The 15765-nt window shown below is 39.3% G+C and overlaps 2 protein-coding genes across 3 annotated transcripts; both read left to right on the top strand.

Moving 5' to 3' along the window:
- The first annotated feature begins 2213 nt into the window (after window positions 1-2213).
- rab5if (RAB5 interacting factor) lies at window positions 2214-7018 on the top strand. Its single transcript, XM_046057460.1, has 4 exons — window positions 2214-2528; window positions 3781-3884; window positions 4008-4137; window positions 5360-7018. The coding sequence occupies exons 1-4, from the start codon at window positions 2421-2423 to the stop codon at window positions 5399-5401; spliced, it is 384 nt and encodes a 127-aa protein (XP_045913416.1). The 5' UTR covers window positions 2214-2420; the 3' UTR covers window positions 5402-7018.
- A 1001-nt stretch (window positions 7019-8019) lies between these two features.
- Window positions 8020-15021, top strand: dhx35 (DEAH-box helicase 35). Of its 2 annotated transcripts, none has more exons than XM_046057168.1 (21): window positions 8020-8175; window positions 8597-8724; window positions 8843-8935; window positions 9359-9436; window positions 9577-9681; window positions 9768-9829; window positions 10126-10195; window positions 10337-10396; window positions 10904-11016; window positions 11106-11202; window positions 11316-11474; window positions 12019-12229; window positions 12358-12482; window positions 12744-12798; window positions 12957-13147; window positions 13247-13324; window positions 13457-13586; window positions 13826-13907; window positions 14024-14095; window positions 14284-14395; window positions 14504-15021. In XM_046057168.1, exons 1-21 carry the CDS (start codon window positions 8136-8138, stop codon window positions 14540-14542), a joined length of 2100 nt encoding a protein of 699 aa, XP_045913124.1. In that variant the 5' UTR covers window positions 8020-8135; the 3' UTR covers window positions 14543-15021. The 2 variants fall into 2 exon arrangements, with proteins under 2 accessions (XP_045913124.1, XP_045913125.1); XM_046057169.1 differs by lacking the exon at window positions 8020-8175 and adding an exon at window positions 8405-8471.
- The last annotated feature ends 744 nt before the right edge of the window (window positions 15022-15765 follow it).

Raw genomic sequence — 15765 nt, 5'->3', positions numbered from 1 at the left:
ATCTTGGTGGTTAAGAATGTACTTATGAGTGTTTAGATTGCAGCATATTACTCCTGATATCACAACAAAATACATACAGGTACTTGTGTCCTAGGGCTGAGAAATATTTTAAAATATCATCAGAATCCATTCTGAAATGAGGGACACAAGAGTGTTTCATAACAAATAAAAGTCTGCACTGTATTGCTATCATATTTAATTTTAGCTTCATTCCCATATGTGACATCATATTGGGGACCTGCTCTCTTGTATCAAAGCAAGTTTCTTTTCAGTGCTTTCTCTTATTTCATCAAATCTCATTACAGAAATAATTTTTTCATATTTGTCCAACTGGCTTTAAGACTGGGACTATGTTAGAACCAGATAGTGAATCAGTCTAATCACATTATAGTCCACTAGTTAATTAAGTAATATATAATTTCAGTTAAGGTCAAGCAGTTGTGGTCCTCTCAAATCAGAGCGCTGATCGGGAGAGCATGGAGCTACTGCAGAAAAGCCTTTCAGTAAGTGACACTCGACATCATAAATGAATCCCTCTGCTGGACAACAGAGAGAACGACAGAAATATCTGCCAAAAGAGAGGTTAGTGTTCAATGCAATGAAATATAATGTCAGCAAACATCCATTAATGGTCTGTTTGTTTAAATAAAACCTGGAGCTAAACGTGCTACTATTTCAAGAAAACTGGATGTCAGAATATAAAACCTTTGTGCATATATTTGTAGCCTCTAACTAAGTGGTTCTATCTTTTCTTGTCTGGTGACCCCTTAAAATTAAATAATGCTTTATTTGAATAAACTTTAGCAGCCTGAAGAAGTCAAACTTTCCAGTATTTCACATTAAATAGGCTAAGCAAAGATTAGGGAAAAGTCAGAAGGAGAAAAATCTAAATATCAGTTTTCCTCTTTCCTGTCCTATTAATAATCTCAAGATCTCTCAGATTTATCTCTCTTTCAAAACCTTGGAGGGGTCCCGACCCTCAGGTTGGGAACTACATTTAAATCTGCCGAACAGCTGTGTATGTTTTGACGCCACAAAAGATGCACAGCTCACATGACGTTTTATGGGATTTAATGAAATCCTTGACCATAGCAAACAACATTTCAGTGACATTTACACATTTATTTACAGGCAGCAGCTTCACATAAAAGGAAGTTTGCAATATATAAATGTTTTGACAGCAGTCCATGCCAGATATAATTTCCATTCAACATGAGCCACTTGTTGAATAATAACTGATATAGGGGCTGAGATAGAATGAGAGAGAAAATTGAAATAAAAAAATAAATTCAGTACTTCCTGGGTGCACAAAAACTGACACTGCCATGAAAGCGGCAAACTAATGTCACAGCCTGAGGGAAAACCATGGAGCAACACATTTAACCATATGGAGCTCTTTCAAAACCTGCTGTTTTTGATTTGTATTTGATCTCTTTTCTTATTTCTACCATTGCATTATATTGGTAAACTTCGGTATATTTCATCTTATTTTAAAAATCAAAATGTATTTAATATTTATTAATTTCCTTACTTTTGTCTTCCTCTATTTCTTTTTCTTTCTGGGTTTTGTCACATCAATCGTACTGCTTTTCTCACCCATTACTGGTGATTACTTTTATTATCCAACAGACTTTAAACTGGACACCCATTGCTTATTGTCACCCTTTTGAGATATGTTTATAATGTAGAGCTGAAACTATTAATTGTTTTCAGTCTTGTTTTTTAAGAATATAAGTCAAATATAACCACTTACTGATTCTGAACTAAATGTAAACAAAAAAACTAGATTTTTTAGAGACCAAAATGAAAAATAGATTAATTGAGAAAATTATAATTTCTTTCCAGACCTTATATATAATATTTGTGGAAATGCTTTGTGCCTGGATGGAGATGTATAACTATCATGATCTACTATTTCTTGCCATAACAAGGCAAGACATATTTATTTATTCATTTGGCTTATAGTAAGACAACAAATATTTTTGTGCTAGTTTTTCTTTCATTATAGAATACTATATGTCGTAATGTGAAAACCATTTGTTATTACATACTGAGTTGTAAACCTGCTGTGGCAGTACTGTACTTGGCCATGGTTGAGATTGAAATTACAGACTTTGACCACTGGGGATCGTTGTAGATTTCTCTGCGCTGTCTGGCTGTGGCAGCGCAGAAACGTCGCACTCTCTTATTGGCTGTTGGTGGCTGGGGTCAAACAACATTGCGCATGCTCAGACAGCCTTCTTCGGCTAGCGACTGGAAATCTGTCAGATCAGCGGAGCGCACATTCCCTTAATACCTTCAAATATTCCCCAGTAGTTTCTTCCCCTAGTCAACGCTAGAGACTGAACTCTAGCTTGAGGTGTCTTCCGATTTTAGATACTTAACTTTTCAACGTCTGGAGCCGAAGGAAACAGCAAAGAATGACGAGCAGTATAAAGCGGAAAGAAGAAAGTCATCTGCTGAATGGGGGTGTAAAACAGTCCACATGGAGCAAAGCCTTCAACAGTAACGCTGTTTGGGAAGAGAAGGTCAGTCTGTCACCCCCTTTTAAAATGTAGCCCAGGCAGTACATTTTTGAAGTCTCTTTTAGTTGCTCCAAAGTTACCTGTGCACCTAACTTAATTTCTTGACAGGTGTTCATAAAGACGGCTAATCTGGAGCTAGCTGCCATGCTAAAGATTAATCTGGTTTGAAATATATTGAAATGTTATATACCTCTACGGTTAATTGTCTCGGCGGGTTGGACTAACTTACAGTTTAAAACAAGATATTGGATCTACGACATGTAAATGGGTTGGATTTTTATAATCCTTACACATTGAATTTAGGGGTTAGGTAAATGAAATACCTTTTTCTAATCTGCCACAATATTCTCTTCTATTATTAAATTTATTGATTAACTGTGTAATCTTTAAAATGTTAGTTTGAGAGACTGGAACCTGAGAATATAAAAAAAAAAAGAATTTGCTTTGAAAAATTAAATAATTTTCAGTTAATTTACTGTTTATTGGCTTATTAATTGTCACTCTGTCAAGCTTATTGTCTTAAAGTGTCCCCATCAGTTTGTATTACACCCTGCCATAACTTGAACCCCACCTGTCATCTCAACGACACTTAACCTTTAAGCGGAGTTTACCTAAATGAAGCCCTAAGCCACAGCACAGAGGTCCGCGCCAGGAGAGATGCTTTTCGAAGGAGAACCAGACTCCTGCTGTTGAGTCAAAACATTATGCATTCCTCTTATGTCCATAACATGTGTTTGTTTTCTGTTGAAGGCACTAGTTGGACTAGCCCTGATTACCTGCATCAGGGCTAGGCTCGGAGATGGTTTTCCATAATATGCACTCCTTAAAATAATTTTCCTACATATCAATTAATCAATCAGTCAATCAATCAAGTTTATTTAAAGTGCAAAATCACCAAATGACATTGTCCTGCTTTACAAAATACACTGGAATAAAATACATATATAAAGGAGCATGATATAATACATAATAAATACATAAAATACTTAATATAATCCTTCCTTAACTAAAAGCTTTATCTAACAGAAAAGTCTTAAATCTACTCCTAAAAATGGTGGTTGTCTGATTCATGAACCCAAACTGGGACCTGGTTCCATAGTAGGGGTGCTTGATAACATAGGAAACATCAGAAGAAGAACATGAAATGAAGGGTATTTTAATCCAGTATAGAAACCTAATGGGTGCATGTGTGGTATTTTCTAGTCAGCATTGGCATTACATAATTTCAATCGAGTTTCTGTATTTTCTTTCACAGGACGAGTTTTTAGATGTGATTTACTGGCTACGGCAAATAATTGCAATAATCCTTGGTGTGATATGGGGTGTTGCACCGTTGAAAGGATTCCTGGGAATAGCTATGTAAGTAATCTGTACAGCCTGCCCCAACCTTACATCTTTAACAGAGCCCAGAGGTCTCTTCGTAATTCAGTGCACCAAAGAAAACCCTGAAACGTTAACCTCATTGTGTGTTTTCCTTGTTAGATTCTGCATCATCAACGCCGGTGTCCTGTATGTATACTTCAGCAGCTTTCAGCAGATTGATGAGGAAGAGTATGGTGGCACATGGGAACTCACCAAAGAAGGCTTCATGACATCTTTTGCTCTGTTTCTGGTGGGGATGCTAATATTTCTGGAAACATACACGCTTTTTGCAAAATGTGCAAAATTCGTTTAGGCTGTCTTTAGATAAAAATATGTCCCACTTGTGTCTGTGTTGACACAGACGGTACAAAGACGAGTATCCTAAATGATAGTTAATACACACTGGATGTCAGATTCAGTTGAGTAGCACCACTGTTTTGGGTGGAAATGATTTACAAATTTTACAGTGACATCTTATGCTTGTTTCAGTGCTTTAATTGAAACATGACTTAGTGTAAAGTCTATGTGAGATTGCTAAACACTTTTTCATGTCCAGTGTGTTGTCTTGTTGTATATGAATGTTGTATTTTTGAAACAGGGGGATCTTTATCTTTAAATTAGTAATAGTAAATTCACGAATGGACATTTTAGGGAATTTTAATGTCTCATATTTCAAAATTTAAAACTAGTCCAACATTTAAATGAAAAGTTTATTTAGAGATTCTTAAGACTTTGTGGTTCACTGCATCAGTAACAGACACAGTTCACACACAGAGCAATACTTCACATGTGTGAACACCAACTGAGAATGAAATCACACCTCTAATGACCCTTTTACACTGTGCGATTTTGGGCTGTACCAGACTGAATGTGGTGAAATCTTTGGTTGTGGAGACAAGTCCGCTTGTGGTCTATTTAGAGCCTCTGCAGCTAATTGGGATACGACTTGAAATGGTGTCAGAATACACTGGCAAGCTGGCGTAATGCTACTGCCAAAAGAAAACATGGATAGCTCTAACTCACTTTGAAAAAGTGGTATCTATGTTGTCTTTTCCCCGACCACAACTGGTGGCCAGGGAAGTTTCTTTTTTAAGCTTGTTAATCGTTTTCCTACATTTTCAAAACACAAGAGTGACGCAGCTGAGTGAAGTAATTTGATGAAATGTCTTTTATTTTCTGTTTAAATCGTAGCACTACAGTTGACCAGGTGTTCATTGCACCACCTGACCTTCCAGAAAGTTGATGTGGTACAGTTGTTATTGTACAATGTATAGTAAGCGCTGTCTTAAATTTAAAGATCAGATGGCAGAGTTTGGAGTAAGTGTTTTGTGTTAATTACGCCTGTCATTAGTCTGTTTGTAATGAGTTCACTGTGCTATGAAATGACTGCTGTCTGTGAAGCATATGATTTTATCATTAGTGCCTAATGGGTCGTGTGTTCTATTTATTTTTTTTTTTCTCTCTTTTACCAGGTGGTGTGGATAATCTTTTACACAGCCCTACATTATGACTGAGAGGAACCCATAGGACACTAAATACAAACATTTCTGTTGAAGTAAATTGTCAAGACAAAGGAACTCCATGGCTTGAAGGATGTCAACGCACCTACATACAGTATGACTTTTCAGTCCGCAGGGCATCATGGGAATCCTAGTTTGATTAACAAGATCCTGCGAGACCACCATGATGAACATGTTCACATACTGTACATCTCTCTAATTTGGGGGGGGGGGTCATTTTTAAGGCACCCCTCCATTACACTCCCCATTTGTTATATTTCCTTAGTCACTTAATTCATCTGACAAAACACTTAATGAATCTGGAAAGCAAGTAGTTAAGCTGAGATTGGTTACAGTTTTATTTATCATGGAACAGTACCTAGATGTAAATCAGAGTAAGGATTCTTCATTGGTTTACTACAGGCCTTTCTTCTGCTTTAGAAGAGTGATGTGACAACAGCCAGTATGAATTCATCCCACTTTACTGCTCATGAGCTGGACATTTAAGTGACAGGAAATGGGCAATAAAAGCAGTCTAATTATATAGTCATTAGGGTCCAATAAAATCATTAGTGTGAAGTGTTACTTTTTTAATTGAGAGACAAAACACACCATATTAGATTATAAAATGAACACTAAAGGATTAATTGAGAGGCCTCGCTGTTAAATCACCTGTCTGAAAGTTCACTCCAAAATTATGTTTGCTTTTTTGAGAAAACAATCTGGGCCTGACAAAATAATTACTTGAAAGGTGCCATGGCAGTAATGCACATGATAGGTAGCTACGCTATGTGTCAGTATGGTTTTAAGGCTGGAGGACGATCTGTTTTCAGGAAATATTGATAGGCGAATCAGAGCTGCATGTTTTTTTTTTTTTTTGTTTTTTTTTTGTGTTTTTTGTCCCTGGATATAAACACCTTTCTTAATGAAATCTGTCAGTTATTTCTTCTAAAGGGTCTGGTGTCCAACAAATGTGACAAACTGTAGCTAACCACAGCTGTACTGATTTTTAAATGTCAAAAACAAATGCCGGTGGTAAGATGCACGTATCAGCTGATCTTCAATCCCGATGCTAGTATCTGCCAGTAGTATCAATGCGCTGTCACTTCAGTCCGGAGCTAATAACCATCTAAGTCATCTGTCCAGTCAAACAATTTCCTCAAAGCAAAGAGGGAGGAGACGATGCATGCCATTTTCAGATGCAAATGTTCAGATTGAAGCTAAAAAGTGGTCTGTGCACTGCCATGACTTACTGTTCGTATATCTAGAAGCCATTTATTAATGGAATTAGAAGTGTAGATATAATTTAAATTAATTTTTTTTCTAGCACGTAGCTTCCAGATCAAAGTCTTACCTGTTGTTTTGAAATTAATTTAAAAGTGTCTGTAAAATTCTGTACAATGTCCCTTTTTGTCAAATCCACCTTGTATTACACTGATTTATTTGTACTTTATGTTATATCTTGTTTGATGTAACATTTCTCAGTATTTTATAGTGACAAACTTTTAACAACAGTTCTTGTAATGACACTGTTTTATTAGATACGCAGCTGGTGTTTGAAAGGATTGTATTTTCTGATCAAATCTTTTGGGAATCATTAAACATGGGCTTTATTTGGCCTCCATTTTCAAAGAGATTGTTTTTTTTTTTATTGAAATGTAGAAGAAATTCTATTGTGCTGTCATATGATTCATTCAGTGTTTGTTAAATGAGCATGTGCTTTTGCATATGACTGTGTGCTGGTGCTGCTAAGAAGCATAGTTCCCATTTATTGAAATGCATTGTACTGCAATGTATACCCTAGTTTGCTTTTTGCTGTCTCCATGTAATGGAAACCCATTTCTTCCAGCAAAACAAAAACAGACAATAGACATCAAATGACAGAATCAAAATACCTGTAAATCAGATACAATATTAAAGTTATGAGCAGTGGCGGAAGAAGTGTTGAGATATTTTACTTGAGTAGAAGTAGTAATACCACACAATTAAAAAGAATCCCTTACAAGTTAAAAGTATTGCATTTGAAGTACAACATAATGAGCAGCAAGATGTACTTAAAGTATTAAAAGTAAAAGTACTTTTGGATGGTAGAATGTGCCTGTGCCTCAAGAAGTTTATTATTGGATCATTATAACTGATAATTACTGTGTAAGCAACATTTTAATGTAGCTTGTTAAGCTAATTATAACAACTTATTTTTCTGTTTGTTGCATCATATTTTGTGAGCTGACTATACTATTTGTATGTAAAACCCTAATCTTCAAAGTGACAATAGCTGTCAGATATATGTAGTGGAATAAAAAGTACAATATTTCTCTCAAAAATGAAATAAGAATAAACTAGTACTAAATGGAAGTGAAGCAGGCTTCATGTACATCAAAATGATACTTAAGTACAGTACTTGAGTAAGTACAAAGTTACTCTCCAGCACTGGTTATGAGATATGAGAACATTGATTTCATTTCATGACTTAACATCCCTTTGTCTTCTTTTCCCTCATACTGCTTTTATCTTTGTCTGTAATTTATTTTTGACTCGTGTTTTGCTGCTAGAGATGTGTGTGTATGTATTTTTCTATTTGGAATTTGTTGACACCTGCTGGAAAAGAATGAATTTCACCCCACTTGAACTTGCAGTTGCAGCTGTTTTCAAACGCATTGACATCATTCATAAAATCTGGGAAGAAAGTCCGGGTGGTGACGTCACCTACAAAAAAGAAGAAAAAAAAAAATGTGACGTAGTGGCTAAGATGGCGGCTCCCCTTTCCACGATGAAATTTTGGAAGCCGGGTAAGTACGAAAAAAATGCATAAATTAGACACTTGCTGTGCTTTTTTCGGGTTTATTTTTATTAACGTACAGATGCTAATATAGTTCACTCGGTCTCTGTTTGTCTGCAGCCGGGTTCACGGCCGCTGCGTGATCTCTGCAGCCAGTTCAGTTCAGCTCGGGTAACGTTAGCTCTGCGGAATCAAAGTGTAATCTGCCAAAATAAAAACATACAGGCTTTGAGGCAGAAAGTACGACACGCTGCATGAATACACGCGATCAAAATGGCACTCGTGGAGGGCTTTCATCCCCTATAGGTCCTTCACGTCACGGCACTGCACTGCACTGCACTAAACCCTGGCTGTCATCCCTTTAAATCCTCAGCCTGCTTAGGTTTAAATAAAACATCTTATCTTCACCTTCGCCATCTGCTCTGCCCCAGGGTCTGAGGCACCGGGGATCTCGGAGGAGCGCGAGCTCAACACAGAGACCACCGGCTCCCCCATCATCTTCAACCCGCACACCGCCCTCTCCATAGAGAAGCAGCGGCAGAAGCTCCCCGTTTTCAAGGTTTCCCAACGCCTCTAAACATGCATGAATGTTAGGGTATGGTGAGTGGGTAGAACGTGGGTCTGGCAGTCATGTTTAATTGTTCATTAACTTTTTCTGTTAATTGTTTCCCATCCAGCACAGAAACAACATCTTATACTTGGTGGAGAGCTACCAGACTGTCATCATAGTTGGTGAGACAGGATGTGGGAAGACAACACAGATACCACAGGTTAGTATAATTTAGGCCACGCAACATTTTGGCACTACTAAAAAAACTGTTTTAAAACAGTGAGAACTTCTGTATATCATTTATTGTTTGGCTTCTCTGAAAAAGGGAAAAATATACTTTAAAAGTCACACATGCACAAGACATAACAGTTAAAGGAACACCATTGCCGCAGTGAGGACTGGTACCCTTCATGTGGTGTAACTCCCATAGTGGTTTCACATGACCTTGTCTTGATGCTTAGTGGCCTCTTTTTAAAAAAAAAAATAAAAAATTAAGGACGAAAAGCTGGGTTTGGACCACATCAGCTAGGGTTTTTAATTTATGCAGAGTCTGCTGTTCTGCAACATCAGTGTATCTATCTCAGGCTTTGTACTCCCCTCCCTTTTTTTGATCTGCCTTCTCTTTTCATCCGACTCCTTTCAGTACCTGCTGGAGGCTGGCTGGGCGGCGGAGGGGAAGGTGATTGGAGTGACACAGCCTCGACGTGTGGCCGCTATCTCTGTAAGACCTCTGCTGATGTACTGCTGCCGCTCTGCACTGTCACCGTTTGCCAATGTCATTTTACTCCTAGATATTTAGTTGACACTAAAGGACACACGCCTGCTTCAAATTCTAAATTTTCCTATATTTCCTGCTGTTAGGTAGCTAACCGTGTAGCAGAGGAGCGGGGGGCCCTGCTGGGACATGAGGTGGGCTACACCATCCGGTTTGATGACTGCTCTGATCCCCACGCCACCAGGATCAAGGTATTCCCCCCGCCCCACCATGTGTGTGAAGTCTTCATTATAAGCAGCACTTCCCTTGCGTACTTAACTGTGCCTGTGCGCTTCAGTTCCTTACAGATGGCATGCTGGTGCGGGAGATGATGGCTGATCCTCTTTTGAAAAAATACAGGTACAAGATCGTAATTAAGGCATGATGTAGGCTGTTTTCACAGCAGATATTCTGACTTGGGAGAAAAAAGCACAGGTGCTGCTAATAACAATAACAAAGGCTCTGTTCCATTGACGTGTCCTAGTAGGCCATGGCAGTGTGACAGAAGAGCCAGCATGAACAATACTAGGACCCCGAAACTGAAGCAGCTAAATGGAATTCAGCCGTTATTAGTTTTGTCACCTACACCTGTGCTTTTCCTGCTGTGACCTGGGTTTGATTCACTCTAGTGTTTTCTATTGTGCTGTTATCCTCAGTGTGTTGATGCTAGATGAAGCACATGAGAGAACCCTGTATACAGACATAGCCATTGGTCTACTAAAGAAGGTAATTCTAGCTGATTCTGTCAGTGGAACAAAATCAACTTTCGTATTTCGTACTTTACCAGCCGTGACGTCTTTTCCATTTTTAACCCCCCTACTCTGCCCCTCTGTTCCCATTCTTTTGTGTCCTCTGATCCTTCGCTAGATTCAGAAAAAGCGGCGAGACCTGCGGCTGATTGTGGCCTCTGCCACACTGGATGCCAAGGTGACTGCATCATTAAGATGAGCAGATTATTGCTTCATTAGTGGGGAGGGAGAAACAAAGACAGACAGTGGAAAAAGTTGATGTCAGGTCAGATCACATTGTACTGACATCGGCGATGCACTGATAAAAGAGACACAATCGGGCCACGACTGTGCTCAGCATTAAACAAGTCAGCTGAAATGCCAAATCAGACATCTACTGTACTTTCTGCTTAAAGGCTTTTATCTACACATGCAAATGATTTAGTTATACTGCAGTAGTAAGTTGCATCTTTATTAAAATGGCAGATTGAGGGCAGCAAGAGTATTTCTTTGCTTATCAAAATATCTGAAATTTTAGCTGCCATTGTAAATATAAGCCCTGCTATTTTAACTTGCAAATGTTACTTTGTATTAATTCTCAAATCACTCTTCTGCAAGTTGTGTAACCGTTTTTTTATACAGTGTACTACCTGTAATGCCTCATTAAAGTTCCCTTCTCTAACTGTAATATTACCGTCATCTGAAGAAATTCCACGACTTCTTCAACCTGAACGAGTCCGGGGATCCTAACAAGGACACGTGTGGCATTCTGACAGTGGAGGGACGCACCTTTCCAGTGGACGTCTTCTACACTGTCAGGTAGTCGACAAATGTAATCCAGTTTGAGGAAATGGTGCATAATGTACGCATTTGTTTTTAATTCTTAAGTGTCTTCTGTTTGTCCTCAGTCCTGTCCCAGACTATGTGAAGGCCACAGTGGAGACAGTGCTGAAGATCCATGAGACAGAGGACGACGGAGATGTCCTGGCTTTTCTTACTGGGCAGGTTTGTGACCGTATCAAATACTACTCAACGTTTATTTGATATGATAATGCTGTTTGTTGTCATTTTTGTTTTAATCATCTTCTTGTCATCGGCTCTCATATTTCCCCCCTCAGGATGAGGTGGAGAAAGTGGTGTCCCTTCTGCAGGACCAGGCCAGGTCTCTTTCACGATATGGCATGAAGAAACACCTGAGAATTTTGCCCATGTATTCCGGTCTACCTTACGCTGAGCAGATGAAAGTCTTTGAGAGGCTGCCCCCCTCTGTTCGCAAGGTACATTTTTGTGCGTTAATCCAATGTACTGTAATTTCATAGTCTGTTTACATTTCCACTATTATATATTCCAATATCCAAGCAATACCAAATAGTATGCTGATAATCCGATTGAATTGCTGTTTGATTTCACGCGTATCATTCCATTTGAATGGCTGAACAAATTGGAGATGCGGGCGGCGATTCCAAGGTCTGGAACCACTTCAGCAAAACATACTAAAAGATTAAAACTCTTAACATTGACTCCAGTGGATTAATTTCTACTCTTGGAACTAGAAAATTTGATGCCATGGAAATCCATTTATCACTGTCTATTATTTTGCATCTCTCATCAAGGCCTTATATTTTACTAGTATTTTAAGCTATATATAAAATAACACACAAACATTATGACATCTATAAATGGCCTCTATTGCAGGTAAATCAGCTATATTATGTTGGAATCAAGGAAGTGAAGCCATCCATTATAGTACATTTTGAGAGTGATCAGCACTAGTGTAATATACGAAACGCATGACTTATTCCTGTCTTATGTTTCGTCCAGGTTGTGGTGGCCACTAACATAGCTGAGACCTCCATCACTATAAATGGAGTTGTGTTTGTCATCGATTGTGCTTTTGTGAAGCTGCGAGCCTATAATCCTCGCACCGCCATTGAATCGCTGGTGGTCACTCCCATTTCCAAGGCTTCAGCCAGCCAGAGAGCTGGGAGAGCCGGACGAAACCGGCCCGGGAAATGCTTCAGACTATACACAGGTATGTGTGAGCGTGTGAGAAGAAGTGTTGTAGAATGCCGTCTGTGGGAGGAATTGTGCCTGTTTTTTTTCTGTCACACTTTATCTTCCTCCTCCTGTGTTTCTTATTGCCTCTGTTCATTTCACCAGAGGAGGACTTTGAGAAACTGCCTGCCTCTACTGTGCCAGAGATGCAGCGCACCAATTTGGCCCCTGTCATCCTGCAGCTCAAAGCATTAGGCATTGACAACGTGCTGCGGTTCAGCTTTCTTTCTGTGAGTTGTTCACTTTGCATCCACCGGGTGGCTGTGATGAGTTCCCCCACTGTGAAAGGAATTGTACTTCACATTTTAATTAGCGAGAATGGCCTCTGGGGAAGAAATGCATAGAAACTAATAGATCAACAGAGTCACTACTTTAAAACATTTGATGACAAGACTTCCCGAATACACACAATTCTCACTTAATTCTGTCTTTCAGAGTAATAAAATATAATTGCTGAACTTAAGATGCATTTTTCAAATTTCATTTCACAGCCTCCTCCAGCTCAGACTATGGTTCAGGCTCTAGAGCTGCTCTACGCTCTGGGAGGTGAGAAACAAGGCTGTCAGAAGGGTGGTAAAGTAAAATGGGAAACCGTCCTTCAACTTGAGACTAGTGTTCAAAATTCAGTGTCGGCAAGCATCTACAAGCTTAAGGTGTCCTTGCGCATGATGCAGAATCTTAACCAGTTGCGTGTCTTTTGGCAGGTCTGGACCATTACGGCCGTTTGACTGATCCCATGGGCGTGCGGATGGCAGAGTTTCCTCTCAGCCCCATGTTTGCCAAGATGCTCCTAGAGTCAGGAAACTTTGGCTGCTCCAAAGAGATTGTTACCATAGCAGCGATGATGCAGATTCAGAATATATTTGTTGTGCCACCCAATCAGAAGAAAGCTGCCGTAAGTGAAAACAGGCTTTCAAAAGGGAGCGTGTTGTGTATTTGTCAGAAACGCTTTGTCAGCATAGCAATTATGCCATTTTTTCATCTCACCCTGCAGGCCCGAGAGCACAGGAAATTTGCAGTTGCTGAGGGAGACCACCTCACCATGCTGAATGTGTATGAAGCGTTCATTAAGGTACAGTGTGTGCTTTTATATGTATGAAGCTCAGTAGGTGACAGTGAACACTTGCGGCTTGTGAAGTCAGCAAAAGTCAGGCAAAAAGTTGACTCTGATCAAGACTGTGAAACCTTTTCCTCTGTCCTGCAGCACCAGAAGAGCTCCCAGTGGTGTCAGGAACACTTCCTCAATTACAAGGGACTGCTGCGGGCCGTGACTGTACGAGAGCAGCTCCGCCGCCTCATGAACAAGTTTAAGGTGCCACGGACTTCCAGCGAAGGTATGTATGCATCATGTTTATTGTCTGTAAAATGTGGGGTCGTATCAGCTGAGTTTTTAGTTGTTTTTCATCTTATAAATGTAAGATGAAATGCCTTTCTCTGATGAAACGTGATCTTAATATGAAAACAAGTGTTTAATAACCGTGTCTCGATTGCCCTCAACACCTTTTGCATCACTATCTTATACATGACTAAAGTAAAATGGTAGTTTCACATGTTCATTGCTTCTTTTGCACAGGTGACCCTGATGTGATCTTGAAGTGCATTGTGTTTGGGTTTTTCGCTAACGCAGCCCGCATTCACCATTCTGGCTCCTACCGGTGAGAGTGGTCTTTGTTTGTCATACTTTTATTAGGTGCCCAGCAAAGGAATTATTTCAGTTTTTGCACACTTTTAAATCCCATGAACATGCGCTCTCATTAATTTTCTCTGCCAGGACTTTACGAGACGATCGCGAGCTTCATATCCACCCCAACTCTGTGCTGTTTGGAGAGAAGCCTCCAAAATGGTCAGTACGGCACTGTTCCTAATTTGGTGTCTTGTACAATAAACATGGCTTTCTTTTCCTCCCTTATTCTTGTACATATATGGTATGCAGAGAATTTACATACATTTATAGTATATTTTATTCTATGCTACTTGAAGGCATTTCCAAAAAACTACACTTAAAATATCTTGCATTTTTCTTCTTTCCAGGGTGGTTTTCAATGAAGTGGTGCAGACATCAAAGTACTACATGCGTGATGTGACTGCTGTTGAGTCGTCCTGGTTGGTTGAGTTGGCCCCTCACTTTTACAAGCAGGCCAAGGTAGGTCAAAGAAAGAAACTCCAGCTTGTTATTGTTTGGCTGGAGCCCCAGTTAGATTGTTATGTTTGATACAACGTTAACTGTGCCCTTTCCCTTTTTCTATTTTAGCATGGTTCACTGGCCAGCAAGAGGTCCCGGGTCCTCTAAATCTTGCCATCCTTTGACCACGTTAAGAAAGGAAGACCCCTCTCAAATTTCCACTGTGCCCCTCTCCATGTCATTGTATATAAAAATGTAATATAAATTTGTTGTCCATGTCCACCTGCACAACCCCACTACACTATGTGGCCATGCTAGAATGGGATTAAGCAGATACACTTTTAGTGTTAACACATGTGACTTGCTTCATTTGAAAGCGTCTGCCTTGCTTTTTGGGCAGTGATGTAGTTTATATTTCGATCTGTGAGTAAATGGTGACGAATGTGAGATGAGATCAGGCTGTGCCTGTCTAGTGTCCATTCCATCCAAGTATGGTCATGTAGTTCATTCATACTTGTACATAGTCAGAGCAGGCTCAAGTCCAGGGAACGGCTCCTGTGCCATAAGCCCGTCCACACCTGGTTCTTAGCTTCATTATTTTTTTAATTGCTGTATTTTCCTGTTGCATAATAAATAATGGAAGACAATGGAATGTGAGGATGTTTCCCTTTGAGAGACTTAATGGCTTGTTTCTTTTACACTAATTTGCTTCATCCACAGCCTGGGTGCCTTTGTTTTTAATTGGTTCACTTTATCTCCAATTTATTTTTGATTTCTTAAACTTTCTGTACCGATAGTGGTATATATTTTTAGTAATTAGTTGCAGAAGGAAATGCATGGTTTGTATCTCTTTAAATCATCCTCCTACATCTAATAATGATACTGTGAAAAGACTGCTTTACTTTTTGATCCTTGTTTTCCACTCTGTATTGCCACTTAAGTACAGTCCAGCTCACAGTGGCCTTGTCACCACTTTGTGCCAGTTTCCTTTATCCGCCTATTTCACGTTTCATTTTCAGATGGAATGTGTAAAAGCACCCAAGCATTGTAAATGAAAAGCTGTGAAATCAAAACTAAAAAGTGCTATTTGTTCCTGTGATGAAATACCGTGCATTCAGACATGCATCCAAAGCCTCAAAGAAACAGTAGCATTTATCCGATTTCAGCCATCTCTTTGGCTATCAATATTGCCTTTCCTCTAATGGTTTGTCTCAATTTTGAGCAAGGCCTTATTGTACTATATTTACTTCCTGTTACCGTCAGCATCCTCTACTAGGTGTTCAGTAAAATGGCCAGTTAGTTGGGATTTCCATTCCATGTTAACTGCATGTCTCCTACATTTCTGCTTTTGTTTTTATTTGTACTTTATGGCTTTGTTTTTCTTCAGAGGT

The sequence above is a fragment of the Micropterus dolomieu genome, linkage group LG08 (assembly GCF_021292245.1).
Source record: "Micropterus dolomieu isolate WLL.071019.BEF.003 ecotype Adirondacks linkage group LG08, ASM2129224v1, whole genome shotgun sequence".
Lineage (NCBI taxonomy): Eukaryota > Metazoa > Chordata > Actinopteri > Centrarchiformes > Centrarchidae > Micropterus > Micropterus dolomieu.
Note: the sequence above shows the minus strand (reverse complement) of the source record. Positions and strands in the feature narration are given on the sequence as shown.